This window comes from Capra hircus, chromosome 2, assembly GCF_001704415.2.
Source record: "Capra hircus breed San Clemente chromosome 2, ASM170441v1, whole genome shotgun sequence".
NCBI lineage: Eukaryota > Metazoa > Chordata > Mammalia > Artiodactyla > Bovidae > Capra > Capra hircus.
In genome coordinates, this window is record NC_030809.1 from 59,451,025 (window position 1) to 59,467,786 (window position 16,762).

General features: G+C 38.2%; 1 protein-coding gene across 1 annotated transcript in view; it reads right to left on the bottom strand.

The window, feature by feature from the left end:
* Window positions 1-16,762, bottom strand: part of CNTNAP5 (contactin associated protein like 5) — a 1,089,942-nt gene that overhangs the window by 361,349 nt on the left and 711,831 nt on the right. The window contains exon 12 of the mRNA XM_018061606.1: window positions 11,284-11,403. Coding sequence (XP_017917095.1) covers window positions 11,284-11,403 — 120 coding nt within the window. The remainder of the gene's footprint in view (window positions 1-11,283; window positions 11,404-16,762) is intronic.

The window sequence follows — 16,762 nt, forward strand, 5'->3', positions numbered from 1 at the left end:
AGGTAGCCTTTCCCTTCTCCATGGGATCTTCCCAACCCAGGGACTGAACCCAGGTCTCCCACATTGCAGGCAGATTCTTTACCAGCTGAGCCACAAGGGAAGCCCATACCTCAACATAATAAAAGCCATATATGATAAAACTGTAGCAAACATTATCCTCAATGGTGAAAAACTGAAAGCATTTCCCTTAGAGTCAGGAACAAGACAAGTGTGCCCACTCTCATCATTACTATTCAACATAGTTTTGGAAGTTTTAGACACAGCAATCAGAGAACAAAAAGAAATAAAAGAAATCCAGATTGGAAAAGAAGAAGCAAAACTCTCACTGTTTGCAAATGACATGATCCTCTACATAGAAAACCCTAAAGACATCACCAGAAAATTACTAGAGCTAATCAATAAATATAGTAAGGTTGCAGGATATAAAATTAATACACAAAAATCCCTTGCATTACTGTATACTAACAATGAGAAAACAGAAAGAGAAATTAAGGAAACAATTCCATTGACCATTGTGATGAAAAGAATAAAATACTTAGGAATAAATCTACCTAAAGAAACCAAAGACCTATATACAGGACATTATAAAACACTGATGAAAGAAATCAAAGATGACACATATAGATAAAGAAATATACCACGTTCATGGATGGGAAGAATCAATATAGTGAAAATAAGTATATGACACAAAGCAATCTATAGATTCAATGCAATCCCTATCAAGCTACCAATGGTATTTTTCACAGAACTAGAATAAATAATTTCATAATTTGTTTGGAAATAAAAAAAAAACTATAATATACAAAACATTCTTGAGAAAGAAGAATGGAACTGGAGGAATCAACCTGCCTGACTTCAGACTATACTACAAAGCTACAGTAATCAAGACAGTATGGTACTGGCACAAAGACAGAAATATACATCAATAGAACAAAATAGAAAGCCCAGAGATACATTCATGCACCTATGGACACCTTATCTTTGACAAAGGAGGCAAGAATATACAATGGAGAAAAGACAATCTCTTTAACAAGTGGTGCTGGGAAAACTGGCCAACTATCTGTAAAACAATGAAACTAGAAAACTTTCTAACACTCCAAAGTAAACTCAAAATGGATTAAAGATCTAAATATAAGACCAGAAACTGTAAAACTCCTAGCAGAAAATATAGACAAAACACTCTGACATAAATCACAGCAGGATCCTCTATGAGTCACCTCCCAGAGTAACAGAAATAAAAGCAAAAATAAACAAATGAGACCTAATTAAACTTAAAAGCTTTTGCACACACAGGAAACTATAAGCAAGGTGAAAAGACAGCCTTCAGAATGGGAGAAAATAATAGCAAATGAAGCAACTGACAAAGAATTAATCTCAAAAATATACAAGCAGCTCATGCACCTCAATTTCAGAAAAATAAATGACCCAATCAAAAATTGGCCAAAGAACTAAATAGGGATTTCTCCAAAGCAAACATACAGATGGCTAACACACACATGAAAAGATGCTCAACATCACTCATTATCAGAGAAATGCAAATCGAAACCACAATGAGGTACCATCTCACACCAGTCAGAATGGCTGCTATCAAAAACTCTACAAACAACAAATGCTGGAGAGGGTGTGGAGAAAAGGGAACCCTCTTACACTGTTGGTGGGAATTCAAACTAGTACAGCCAGTATGGAGAACAGTGTGGAGATTCCTTAAAAAACTGGAAATAGAATGGCGATACAAGCCAGCAATCCCACTTCTGGGCATATACACCAAGGAAACCAGAATTGAAAGATATGTGTGTACCCCAAAATTCATCACAGCATTGTTTGCAATAGCTAGGACATGGAAGCAACCTAGCTGTCTGTCAGCAGATGAATGGATAAGAAAGCTGTAGTACATATACACAATGAAATACTACTCAGCCATTAAAAAGAATGCATTTGAATCAGTTCTAATGCGGTAGATAAAACTGAGCCTGTTATTCAGAGTAAAGTAAGTCAGAAAGAAAAACACCAATATGGTATATTAATGCATATATATGGAATTTAGAAAGATGGTAATGATGACCCTATATGTAAGACAGTAAAAGAGATACAGATATAAAGAGCAGACTTTCATACTCTGTGGGAGAAGAAGGCAAGTGTGGGATGATTTGAGAGAATAGCATTGAAAGATGTATATTACCATATATGAAACAGATTACCAGTCCAAGTTCAATGTATGAAACAGGGCACTCAAAGTCGATGCACTGGGACAACCCTGAGGGATGGGATGGGGAGGGAGGTGAGAGGGTGGCTTCAGGATGGGAGACACATGTACACCCATGGCTTATTCATGTCAATGTATGGCAAAAACCACTACAGTATGGACAGGGAGGCCTGGTGTGCTGCGGTTCATGGGGTTGCAAAGAGTCAGACATGACTGAGTGACTAAACTGAACTGAGAACTAAAACACACATTGAGTAGATATGAACAGTGGTACAGTGCCGGGAGCCAGAGTGAGGAATCCCACCCGTGGCAAAGGTCATGAGGAAGGAAGCCTGACAAAACGCAAGGGCGTGATCAGGCTTCAGGGGCTCCCCCTGGAATTTCCTGAGCATCCACCCCGAAAAACTAGAGTCTGCCTGCTTTACTGTGTTATACTTTCCACCTACTCTTCTGACATAAACAGGAGGCTGTCCCCCCACCGCCTTTTTCTGGAAAAAGTTAATTTAGAGCTTTTAGATAATAAATCTCCTGGGCATAATAAGAGTGTTTCAATCCAAAAACCCCTCTGATGGCTTTCTAGCCTGCCTGCCGGACTTTTACAGCTGTGCATGTGATTGTTTGTGGCCTCCCAACTGTGAGAGGCACAGGAGGCTTAAAACATCCTAGGAATGTAGAGGCTTCCAAGGAGTCAAAATCATTAGAATAGGACTGATTAAAGGTTTCATTTGTTGAGCCAATACTTGCTGCCAAATTTTCATATCTTTTATTTGTAGATATAGTTGGAATATAGAAAAAACAGGTAGTAGACCTGGTATTAGCAACATTAGATCTTTGAGTTAAGTACTTTCTTTGTTATAACCCACTGCACCTTTGTTCTACAGGAATGTAACTTTATTTAGTACTTTGAGGGTGATGCAGAATAAAGAAAAAACACTTCTAGGGAAAAAGAGTTTTTCTGGTTGATAGACATTTATCTAGGAAGAGAGCCATAAAAATGTTAACAGGCCTCTTGGCCAGAAGATAATGCAAACCACCTGAGACCTTTTGTATAGGGGAAGGTATGCAAAAAGAAAGCCTGGTCTCAATGAGGGTCAGGACTGCTGCCCCTGCATAACTCTGCATATTCCATTATTTCATTATGTACAACTTGGGGTAAATAAGCTGATTTTGAAAATAAAGTTGTGAGTCTTGCACCGATAAAAAAAAAAGCAATTAACCTCCAATTAAAATAAATATATTAATTAAAAAGAAAGAGAGATGGGAATACCAGACTACCTTACCTGCCTCCTGAGAAATCTGTATGCAGGTTAAGAAGCTACAGTTAGAACCTGACATGGAACAATGGACTGTTTCCAAATGAGGAAAGGAGTATGCCAAGGCCATATATTGCCACCCTACTTATTTAACTTATATGCAGAGTACATCCTGCAAAATGCCAGGCTGGATGAAGCACAGCTGGAATCAAGTGTGTCAGGAGAAATATCAATAACCTCAGATATTCACATGACATCACCTTATGGCAGACAGCAAAGAAGAACTAAAGAGCATCTTGATGAAAGAGCAGAGTGAAAAAGTTGGCCTAAAACTCAACAGTCAAATAATGAGGATCATGGCATCTAGTCCCATCTATTTAGGGCAAATTGAAGGGGAAACAATGGAAACAGTGACAGACTTTATTTTCTTGGGCTCCAAAATTACTGCAGATGGTGACTGAAATCATGAAATTAAAAGACACTTGCTCCTTGAAGAAAAGCTATAACCAACCTAGACAGCATATTAAAAAACAGAGACATTACTTTGCCAACAAAAGTCCATCTAGTCAAAGCTATGGTTTCTCCAGTAGTCATGTATGGATGTGAGAGTTGGACTATAAAGAAATCTGAGTGCTAAAGAATTGATGATTTTGAACTGTGGTGTTGCAGAAGACCATTGAGAGTCCCTTGGATTGCAAAGAGATCAAACCAATAAATCTTAAAAAAAATCAGTCCTAAATAGTCCTTGGAAGGACTGATGCTGAAGCTCTAATATTTTGGCCACCTAATTCCAAGAACTGACTCATTGGAAAAGATCCTGATGCTGGGAAAGATTGAATGCAGGAGGAGAAGTCAATGACAAAGAATGAGATATTTGGATGGCATCACCATCTCAATGGACATGAGTTTGAGCAAGCTCCTGGAGTTGGTCATAGACAGGGAAGCCTAATTTGCTGCAGTGCCTGGAGTTGCAAAGCTCATGACTGAGTGAGCTGACTGACCATATTTTCACCTCACTCCACTCTCTCATTTCCATCATTATCACTGAGCAGTTAGCAGTTCCAGCTACATTGCTGCTGCTTCTTTGCTTGCTTCTGGACAATCTGGGCTTGAAGTAAAGATAGTGAACTACTGTACTCTATACAGTACAGTACAGTAAAGTACATAAAATTGCAACCACTTGTAGAGGATGCATGGCAATGCATGCCAGACACCTGAACTAATTTACATGATGGACATGCAAAAGCAGGTTCACTTCTTTGAAAGTTTGCAACTTGAACATTCTAATGCAGAGAACTTACAGTACTCTTGTCTTTTAAAATCTAGCAGAATTTGCTACATGAAGACATAGGAAAGAGACTGAAAGGGGCAAGGATAGACTGAAGTTATTCCCCAGGCTCCTTGCTGGCTTTTTCCATGCTGGAGGTCATAGCTGTCCTAAGGCACAGATTCTTAACATCCTAACCTCCTTTCTGCTCTGGTCACACTCCTTCCCCTCACCTGAATGGGCCTGACAGTAGTAACAGTTCCTTTGTTAAAAGGTCTGTAATATAGTATATTTCCCTAATTTCTTCTTGTATATTAACCCCTTTGTAAACAGTCCCTAAAGTAAGCAATCCATTTTGTAGATCCAGTCCTCCAGAGTAGGAAACAGTGCCAAAAACCATCTATAACCTGAATACTGGCTTGTTGTTGGTGCTCAGAAAGTTGTTCAAATATGTATGTCCCTTTAAAAAACTAAATATAAAGCTATCATATGACCCTACAATCCCAATTCTGGGCATATGTCTGGAAAAAAAAAATGGTCCAAAAAGTTACATAGACTCCATTGTTCATTGCAGCACTGTTTATAATAACCAAGACATGGAAACAAAATAATGTCCCTTGACAGAAGAATGGATAAAGAAAACAATACATATACACAATGGAATGTTACTCAGCTATCACAAAAAAATGAATTAGTGTCATCAACATGGATGGACCTAGAGATTGTCCCAGTGAGTGAAGGATGTAAAATAGAAAAGCAAAAATATCCTATGGCATCCCTTACATGTGGAATCTAAAAAGACATAATATAAATTAACTTATTTGCAAAATAGAAACAGATTTATAGTCTTAGATAATGACCTCGTGGTTGCTGGGGGGAAGAATGAGGATAGAGATAGTTAGGGAGTTTGAAATAGACAGCTACACTCTACTATATTTTAAATGGATGACTACTGTGTAATACAGGGAACTCTGCTCAATGTTACATGGCAGCCCAGATGGGAGGAGAGCATGGGGAAGAATGGATACATGTGTATGTGTGGCTGTGTCCCTTTGTGGTCCATCTGAAACTATTACAATGTTGTTAATCAGCTATCCTCCAATGCAAAATAAAAAGTTAAAAGTAAGAAAAGTGTTCTTCTTTCCCTTGGGGACAGGTAAATAGTCTGGCATGCTCAAGAATCATCTGTGATAAAAAATTGAGTTTGGGATTAGCATATACACACTACTATATATAAAATAGATAGCAAGGTCCTATTGTATATTCTCTAATAACCTATATGGGAAAAGAATCTGAAAAAGAATGGGTATATGTATGTGTATAACTTACTCTGCTGTATACCTGAAACTAACATAACACTATAAATCAACTATACTCCAATAAAAAATAAAAATTAAATTGAAGAAAAATCTTTCTTTTCCCTAAAATTAAGATAGCAGATTTCCTTCCTGACAAACTATGGTTCAGATGATGGATTTTCAAAAACTTCTGTTTTGTTCCTGTTCAAGTGAGTTTGATTTTTTAAATATTTTTAGTCATTCATGTATTTTCTAAATGTTCTAAACTAGAAACTCATCTTGGTTAGCTTGGGCCCAACAAATGTGCAGGATCAAGGTCCCCTGGAACCTTGTTCTGACATTCATTTGCTCTTCCTGGAAATGCCATCCTTTGTGTCTTTTTTTGGTCACTTCCTACTCTCCATCCAGGTCTTAGAGACATTACCTGTCTGCCTGATAGCTCTTCCAGGAGAGGCTGGGCTAGGTTCCCCTACTGCATGCTCTCAGCACACAGCATGCAGGTATACCCTTGACAAGACATTTTCATTACCACTGTGTCTTTTCCGTGATTAGCCTGTAAAGGAGACTGAAATGATACAGTTACGTGCTGAACTGTGTCCCCGAAAATGATCTCTTGAATACCTAATCCTCTCTACCTGTGAATATGCAAGGCTTTAATGAGAAATAGATTTTTCACAAGATGATCAAATTAAGATAATATCATACTCCATTAGGTTGACCCTAATCCAACATGACTGGTGTCCCTATAAGAAGAAAAGAAACAGATACACCTTGAATAAAAGGAAATGGTCACATGTGATGTGGTGGTCACATGGAACCAGGGAGACAGTCTTCAAGAGGCAGAGACAGGGGCTGCTGCTAGGAGCCCAGATGCTGAGAAGAGTCCAGGAAGGACCGAGTCTCCCCAAAAGGTATAAGAGGGGATGGGCCCTGCTAGCACCTAGGTTTTGTTCCTCTACCCTTGAGAACTGTGAGACAACATACTCCTGGGGTTGTTATAGCCATCAATCTATGAAATGTTATTAGAGCAGCACAAAGACACTGAGGCAGACACACTGTGCATCCTTTGCAGTTTGCACATGCAGTGCCTGAAATGTACAAATTTAAATTGAGCTAAAATGAATTGTACATCATTTAGAGATAAGCTAAAAGCGGGGCAAACATGTATTCCTGCAAAACATACTCTGTCTTTCTCATCGATAACTTCACTCAGTCCTCCAGCTAAACACTGGGCCTTCCATTTCTCCTGTGGTGAAAAGTGAAAGTGAAAGTGAAGTCCTGTCCTACTCTTTTCTATCACATGGGCTATTACTAGGCTCCTCCATCCATGGGATTTTCCAGGCAAGAGTATTGGAGTGGGTTGCCGTTTCCTTCTCCAGGGGATCTTCCCAAGCCAAGGATTGAACCCGGATTTCCCACGTTATAGCAGACGCTTTACTGTCTGAGCCACACAGGGAAGCCCAATCCTGTAGTGAAGTGACTTAGAATATAGCTTTGGGTATGACACCCTGTCGAAATCTGTAGAAGCCTACCTTCAGTCCACCCTACAGATCAACTTAATCACATCCTTAGTTTCTCCTATAATTTTCCCTACCATCCCAGGCAGAGATCACATTGCTTTCTACCAAAAGGGGTACTTGGGGACCTCATCTCCCCAAGATTACCCTGTGGTGGGTGAGATGCTGTTAAGTCACCTCAGTCGGGCCTGACTCTTTGCAAACCTATGGACCATAGCCCACCAGGCTCCTCTGCCCATGGAATTCTCCAGGCAAGAATACTGGAGTAGGTTGCTATGCCCTCCCTCCTCCAGGGGATCTTCCCAACTGAGGGATTGAACCTGCATCTCTTAAGTCTCCTGCATTGCAGGTTCTTTACAACTACAGACTTAAATTTCTCAGGAGGGGTAAAGTGCCACCTCATCAGTAGAAATGGGTAGCATACACTGTAAAGAGACACATTGTAGCTGGGATTCAGATGTATGGTTTTCCATAAATAAAACCTGTTCATCATTCTCAAGATATCCATTTACAACTGTCTGCAGACTTATGAGAAACTTTCCTTTTCCCCTTTCTTTTGAGCCTCAAATGATCTCTCTGAGCCACCAGGGAACCCCCCCACCCGCCCACCCAATGATCTCTCAGGGAGTTCTAAATGAGGAAGACCTGTGGGACCACTTAGCTCCAGATTCTTATTTTGGAAACACACAGTCAGGCCAAAGCACTCAGCCAACTGGCACAAGGAAGAGAAGAGAGAAAACCCAGGTTCCCTGCCTCCCAGCATTGTTTATACTCTCTGTGTTATGACCTCAGAAATGCCTCTGAAAAGTGTGGAAACCAGTAGCTTTGTGCTTTTAAAAACCACAGTGAACATGAGTCCCCCACGCTGTTCACTCTGGACATGTACACCCATGGCTGATTCATGTCAATATATGGCAAAAACCACTACAATACTGTAAAGTAATTAGCCTCCAATTAAAATAAATTAATTAATTAAAAAAAAAAAACCAGAGTGAAACATAGAGCACATCTTCTCTGACCATTTCCACCTTCTCTCTCCTCCATCCCTGGCTCCCTCCCTCCCTTGTGCATCCATCTCTTCCTTGAAGCACTTTGTCACACTTATCCTGTGTCATAAGTCAGTCTCATTTAATAATATTTAAGAACACTTAACATTCACAAACAAAAAAAAATGTACTTGATTACCATTATATTATGCATTAAACATTTTTGTTAGTTAAAAATGAGAATTATATAATTCAGTCAACACAGAAGTTGGCTTTTATTTCTACAAGTATCTTTAGGAAAACAAAAAACAAGCCAAACACCTATATATTTGCATTTGATGTGACCAAAAAGCATATTTCAAAGAATTCCTCAATCATGCACAAAACAGCCTATCAATTTTGGTACATAACATAACTCAGAGGCCTTGATGCCTTTAGCATCACATCAGCAAAACAGCAAACTTTAATATAAGTAAACATTCATCTTTAGCCACTCATGAACAAATATCAAACATAAATCCCAAGAGAAGTCTTTCCAAAGAGGGATAGAGCATTTCATGTAAATGAGACACATGAATCAGTCATACATGGTGTGTTATTATATTTATATTATTTGGGGAGTTAAATTTGTCAAGCTATATTCAATGTATATATATACTTTAATAAAAATAAGATTAGTCTGTGCTTATCTATTAAATTCATAATATAAAATATACATCTAAAAACATAAACATTCATAGAAAAACACACATATACATTTACAGCGAAAAAGTCCCAAGGAAAATCTAATAATAAAATATCAATAGCAATCTCTGGATTGTGGTTTATACATGATCTTATATTTCTTCACACCTTTTTTCCCCTTAAATTTTCTGTAATTAGCATTGATTATTTTATTACAAAAATAAAAACAGGGTTTCAAGCAAAACAAAAGCAATACAAAGCATCCAATTAATGTTTCAATGATATAGATTACTGCTGCACGAGAAGGTTTTGCTTGCTTCCTGAGTCTTGACTATTATTCTCAGGATTTATTGTCTAGCAGGTCATGAAATTATCACATGCTCTTTCCTTCTATGTAATATACAGAGAGTTAAAAGTATCTACCCCAGATTTTTGTTGCAAATAATTAAAAGACATGATCTCTACAAACTCTCAGTTCACTTCCCAAAGATGGCAGGAGCTGAGTAATTGATGCCATGACCAAAAATCCTATTATTATATGTCACACCCGTCACTCCGCCGACACTGATCTCTTTTGCCTCATTCTGTAACCAAATCACTTCCTCCATTTTTTCAAATTGTGGACTGGGGACAAATTGCATCAGAATCACTTGAAAAGCTCAGTAAAATGCATTTGCTGAATTTAGAATTTCTGACTCTGGGAAGTCTATTTTTAACATTATTCCCCAGAGATTCATATGTTAATTAAATTTGGAAAATAACCAAGATCTACTGGAAGTCTACTTCTTGACCAGGTTGTTGAACATTACAAGCTGGCATAAGCATGAAAAGAAAACAGTAACACAGGTTCTAATTATGTCATAGGGCTATTGAGAAGCAGTTAGCATACATTTCGGAGAAATGAAGTATTATGGAAATGGAATGAAATGACACACAATTCCATGTAACTAGCATTTTCTGCAGAAAAAGTGTGGTCCTTTGTACTCAGATGGGCAAATTATTGCTAAATGCCCTTCATCACTGTTTTGGCAATGGTTTGTTTACATTTCTACCTGTAATATTGCATGCTATTTTTCCTGATTTTACTGCCTATGAATGACAATGACTATGTCTTATTTCTCTGAATATCCTGCGTCTCCAGGACAGTGTTTGGCTATGGAAAGAGCTCCACAGATGTGTTGCAGTTACCCAGTTGCAACAGAGCCTGAGGCCTAAGGACTCAAAGAGCCTTGATAGACTCCTACTTTTCTGCTTCATTACATGATTCTGAGGGCATCTTCAAAGGCCAGTGCTCAAAGCAAATAAGCCAAAAATGTGTATGTGCTGATTAACAATATTCACAACAGAGTACTCATATTGCTATATTTTTAAATAACTATTACATCAGATTGTGGTGTGGAATTATTTTTTTTAAAAGAATAAATTAGTAATCATATGCTGTTTCCATATAGTAATTGGCTCTTAGTATGTCCTTAGACTACTTTTAGAAATAAGTTACAAGATATTATGAGATTGCCAGGGAAAATAGAATTATCCCAGGGTTTGTTTAGGCATCTGCAGGATAACTGGTCATTTGCACTAATATAGATGATTTTGGTTAATCTCCCGAACTCTGAGAGGTAGAAACTACTATTTCCTCTTTACTGTTGCAGAAATGAAGCTCAGAGAGAACCTCAGAGTCACACAGTCCTCAGGGACAGACCTGAATCCAGCTTTCCCACTTCCTGAGTCAGGGCTTTCTATTGATTTTGCTTTTGTCTTTTTTGTTTGTTGGGTTATTTTCCTTTTCTTTTTGTTTTTGACTTCTAAGAGAGAAATGACCTTGATTAGCTCTGCAAAATATGCTTGATAATTAATCCTTGGTTCAGTGGAACCTTGTCAAGACCATTATCACATTCTCTTCTCTCATGAAAATAAAATAGCTGCTAATTCCTATTATTTACCTAAATAAAATCTCCCCCTCTGAAGCTGGTCTTTAATTTTTTTTATACAAGTGTTCCCTTCCAGTGGGTTTTCCTTTGCTGTGTACCATCACATAGCGACATGAAGCATGAGTGGAATTTTTACACCCTTACCTGTGATGTTGCAATACACTTGGAAAGGTCCCAGGGGCCCGCTGCCATCTGAGTCGATATAGAAGAAACCAGCAGTGTTGCCTTGGTGCCTGTACACCTCGCAGGATTGCTCATAGAGGGCTGGAAAGACATAAAGGCAGCAGAGAGGAAACTTTGCTTGGCTCTGCATGTCCCTTTGGAGGATCAGTAACTCTTACTTATTGTATTGACTTCCAATTGTGATTTCTTTCCCTTCTCCTATAATCTTATTTCCCTCTAAGCCTTCACAAACAAGTACCCCAACGTTTGATGGAACTGTCTCCTGCATTCATCCTAATATCCATTCTTCTCAACAGCTCCTAGGTTATAGCCTCTAAAAATTCTCCCCTTTCCTTTTATACAGCCCTTCCCTATGCTGATGTATTGTCCTTCACCTACACTCACACAGCTGTGAAGCTAGGACATCATACACTATTCTGTCTCCTGCAATGTTTACAGAATCTAAGTGGTGACTGAGTGCAGTTTGCAGCTGTTTCACCATCTAGCAGGCTGTCACACTCACAATGGGAGACAAAAAATTAAAAATGTACAAATTATAGATGCTAGAGAGGTTGTGGATAAAAAGGAGTTCTATGACACTGTTGATGGGAATGTAAAAGGCTTCTCTGGTGTCTCCTGGGGTATCCTTCCAGCATGCAATGCAGGAGACTCAGGTTCTGTCCCCAGGATGTGGAGATCCCCTGGAGGAGGGAATGGCTACCCACTCCAGTATTCTTGCCTAGAGAATCCTATGGACAGAGGAGCCTGGTGGCTCCCTGGTGTGATCCCTAGGATCACAAAGAGTCAGACACAACTGAGGAACTAAAACTTTCACTTTCATGAAGAACAGTATGGAGGTTCCTTAGAAAACTAAAAATGTGCTCTAAAAATAGAGCTACTGTAAGATCCAGAAATCCCACTAATAAAGTAAAATGACATTATCTTCTCTCTGTATACCAGAGCTCAGAACAATAACTATCACCCAATAGGTGCCTGTAGGGAAAGAGGAAATTAGCCACGATGGCATGGTCAAGCTCTCTTGCCCCATGGCTTCTTGCTCTTGCCCCACATTTTGTAAATAATGACTATGTAAAAGCTGAGCTCACTTACAGCGCTACACATGTGCATCAGGGGGTACTCACTTGGTCACGGGGGGCTGTGCATGGTACACCTGTATGAGCTTCACCGTAAAAGCCCTGACTGCTGCCACATTGAGACTACACTGGAGTGACACCACGGTTATATTAAGAAGTTATGCTATGGTTCCATTATGGCTACATTATGGTTAGGTTATGGCTGCTGCTACAGGTGCTGTGTCAGCAAAGAGAGAGTCTGTATTCTGACTGCCATGCCAGACAAGAGAGAATAAATGTGTCTACAGTTCCTATGGCTCCTGGATTCTCCTTCCAGCCTCTTAGCTCACACATTCCCTATCCTGGATTCAGCAAACCATGCTAACAGTGTGAACAGAAGGACGATTGGCATCACAAACAGGATCATCAAAGATACAGCATCCAATAAAGTTTAATTCAGTTTGACTTAAGAAGCATTTACTGAGTCCTTCATATATGTCAACACGGTGGTAGCCACTGAGTAACAGACCAAGGATAAGGCAAATAATCTGTGCCTTGGGAGGTTACAACCTGGTTATAGCCACAAAGACCCTTACGTGCTCAGAGAGAGGCAGACACAGCTGTCCTGAGATGGGACACTTTGAGTAATCTGCAGGTAAAAGAAATTTATAAATCTCATTACACCAACATGAATGAAGCTGGTGGGGTGGAAAGCAGGCATCTGCTGTCTCATGCATGAGAAAATAGAATGTCATTGGATGCTTGAAACAAAATAACATAGCTCAGAGCAGTAGGTACACATCCAATTATGTCATCCTCCATGCTTTAAACACTTCAGTGGCTCCTAACAACTTTAAAGGTAGAGCAACAACTCCTCACCTTAGACAACGTGCCCCTGTGACTAATGCCCCATCCCAGGAACACGAAGCTGCAGTTTGTCAAAATCAAGTGTGAGGGCTGCCTCAAATAATTCATTACCAATAAAGTTCTAAAGCTTCAGAGGCTTTGACTTTGTATAAATTAGAGTGATTTCAAGGTGATCCTTGTTCTCATGTAATTCTCCCTTGACGTCACATACTGTTTCTAAAGCTGGGGGCCAATGGGAAGATGAAAGCTTGTACCCTACATGCTAAGCATGACATATAGCTTATTTCTATTGGCTTACACTGATAACACACCAGGGTGTGTGTCACACATATGAAAACATGCACAGCAACCTCTAAAATAATTCACCTAATCAGCACTTCTTGAAATCCGTACCCTCCCCACGAGTATAGGCTGGAATTACAGATGTGCTTCTAACCAAATATTATGTCATTTTCAAGATCAGATTGTAAAAAGACGAGTAGTTTCCATCTTGGGTGCTTCTGGAGTACAAGCTTTCAGAGATGCCAACTGCTAGGTCCTGAAGAAACCCTTTGAAGGGGTCCACAGGATGAGTCTGGGAGCTTCTGAGGCATGCTGTGTACGTGAGATCCAAAGATCTTCAGAGTTAAACACCGGTGTGACAACAGACCCTACCAGAACTACTCAGTGAAGTAGCTCAAGGACCCAGAAAAAATGGGTCCTTTTAATCTGATAATGTCCATTGCCTCCAGTTTCGCTACAATTCATTGTGCAGCAATATATAGCTAATAAACCCTCAAAGCATTAATTGTCTCATGTGGTTATAGGTATAACATGAGTCTATGTCATATAATTGTAGTAAAGATTCAGAGATAATCCATATATAATACTTAGCATAGTACATGGCACATAGGAAGAACTTGATAAATATAAACTATCATTAATAAGTTATTTCATGCTATGTTTCCTCTTCTTTTTTTGGTCAATTTTCTGCTTACTTGATTTTTTCCCACTTTTTGTAATGAATCAATTAGGGCCTGTCAAGAAAAACCAATAGCAAAAAAACCCTACCTCCCTTCTGTGAAGAGGCTATGACATTTATTTCTTAGTTTATTCTTTGGGTATTAAATATTCTCTCTCAATTGCATGTCCATATTACTACTTATATTTATAGGTTATCTATTTGCTTATCAATGGGAAAGATGAGAACTTATCTTTTTCATCACATCTTTCCACATGCAAAGAATTTTCTGTTTCCCTATACTTCCAATATAGGAGGATTGCAATTTTAGCTAGATCAGTAGTCATTGTTTATGGTAAAACAACAACATGCATGATATTCACAAATAGCAACCATACAATAATATGGTTGTTTCCTGAACAAAATTTGCTTTTTCTTGAAATTAATAATTGTCTATTATCTCTGTCATAGGCCTTATTTTTATCTAAACATATATCATAAATTTAACTCCAGACTTACTAACTACTCTCCAAAATACTTTCCAAAATATTCAGGTAATAACTACTTTAAATGGATATTTTGGAGAAAGAAAAGGGGAGAGTAGACAGTCAAAAAGCTAGGCCTTTCTGTATATATCATATTTTAAAATTTGAAATGATGCATTTTAAATAACTAAAAAACAAAATTAAACATATTATTAGAAAATTTGTGACATTCAATTCCTAAATATTGAAAGGAAATTCAAATAATTTATAAATTATTTCAAATTAAATATTTTTCAAATTATTTAAAAAATATTTAAATTTAGTGTGTTCTTTTTTACTTTTTATGACCCAAAAAAGTCATATACACATTAAGAGCACAGGGAGTAAATACAAAATAAACTTGATATCACAATCAGTTTCAATAATAATCAGTATTTGGTAATCTTGTCTGGTCTCTAGTACATGTATTATCAGTTACCCATTGCTAGATAACAGATCACTACAGAACTGTCTTAAGACAATAATCATTTCCTGATTCTGTCCTTGATAATTGAGGCTGGGGAGTACTTGGCCAAGCTTGGATGGTCTTTATAGGGCTGCCCAATTATCTGATGTCAGTGCAGAGTCAGAGGAACTTGTTGATCACAAGCTGGGGTACTCTCCCCCTAAACATCTCTCAAAAGTCAGCAGGCACATTTCTGTGGTAAAGACTCTAAGAACAACAAGAGAGCAAGTGTTGTTAGGCCCCTGATTGAATGATGTTTGCCAATACCCCTTTGACCAAAGCAAGTCACTTAGCCAATACAATCCAAACAAAGGATCCGGGACCTGAAAAGAAATGGAGCTACAGGACAGACATGTACTGTGTCACTGACCTCATAAAGCAGGTCACATTGCAGTGTGATATGAATGTAAAAGAAACATCTTAACTAATAAGGCACCAAGGGTTAGGGTTCATTTCCAACATTAGTTACCCTGCAATTCCTAATGCATGGTCTCCTTAAACTTTGGTTCATTTACTGGGAGGCCTGGTAACAAACATTTCTATTTACAGATACTGTAAACGAGTTAAAACACATAAGGTCAAAGGCATACCAGCTGGTAAGCAATTGTTATATCATTCCTTAATTTATTAGTGGGAACACTTGACAAAAATAATCAGCCATCAACTAGTTGGTTTCTCTAAACTACAAGATTGCAGGGGAAAAACAAGATAAATACTCGATGTTATCCCTTTAATTCATCAGTTTCAAAATACTGAAGTGGTTCCTAGTATCCTCCAGAAATGACCAGTTAGAATATTTTTAGTTTTATTATGAACTCATGGATTTAAACATGTTTGAAGTTAAAACAATAATATAACTACTAGTAAACAGTACAGTTTTTCTAATGGTTCTGACCATAAAGAATCTGCATGCAATTCAAGAGACCTGGGTTCAATCCCTGGGTTGAGAAGATCCCCTGGAGAAGGGAATGGCTACCCACTCCAACGTTCTTGCCTGGAGAATTCCAAGGACAGAAGAGCCTGGTGGACTACAGTCTATGGTGTTGCAAAGGGTCTGACATGACATGACTGAGTGACTAACACTTTCACTATCAAACAGAGGGTATAGCTATCATAAAAAATAAACATAATAAAAATCTTAAAATATATTAACTAGCCTTATCACTAATTAACATTGCTAAGGATTTATTAAACTGTTATATATATCAAGAAAAAGCTAATAACTAATTATGCTACTGACAATAGACTAAATCTTTTAACATAAAAGATGAAATATAAAATGCAAAAAATACATAAAATTCTGCAGTGGCAATTTGAGTTGGTAATATCACTATAAACTCATAAATGTTTAACAATATATTTTCACTTTTGTGAAAATATGAGTGAAACTACTAGAAACAATCTAGTGACTGTGGTTTCTAAGTACAGTTTTTCACTAAAAGGAAGAAGGGTTTTATAGAGTCCTTGTTTGTATCAGGATGAAATTAGAATGCCTTGCATTTCCAGAAAATAAGCAAGAAAGCTATCAAACGTTGGAGTTATGTCAAATATGGCACAGGAAACAATGTGATGAAATAATTTGAGAATCAAA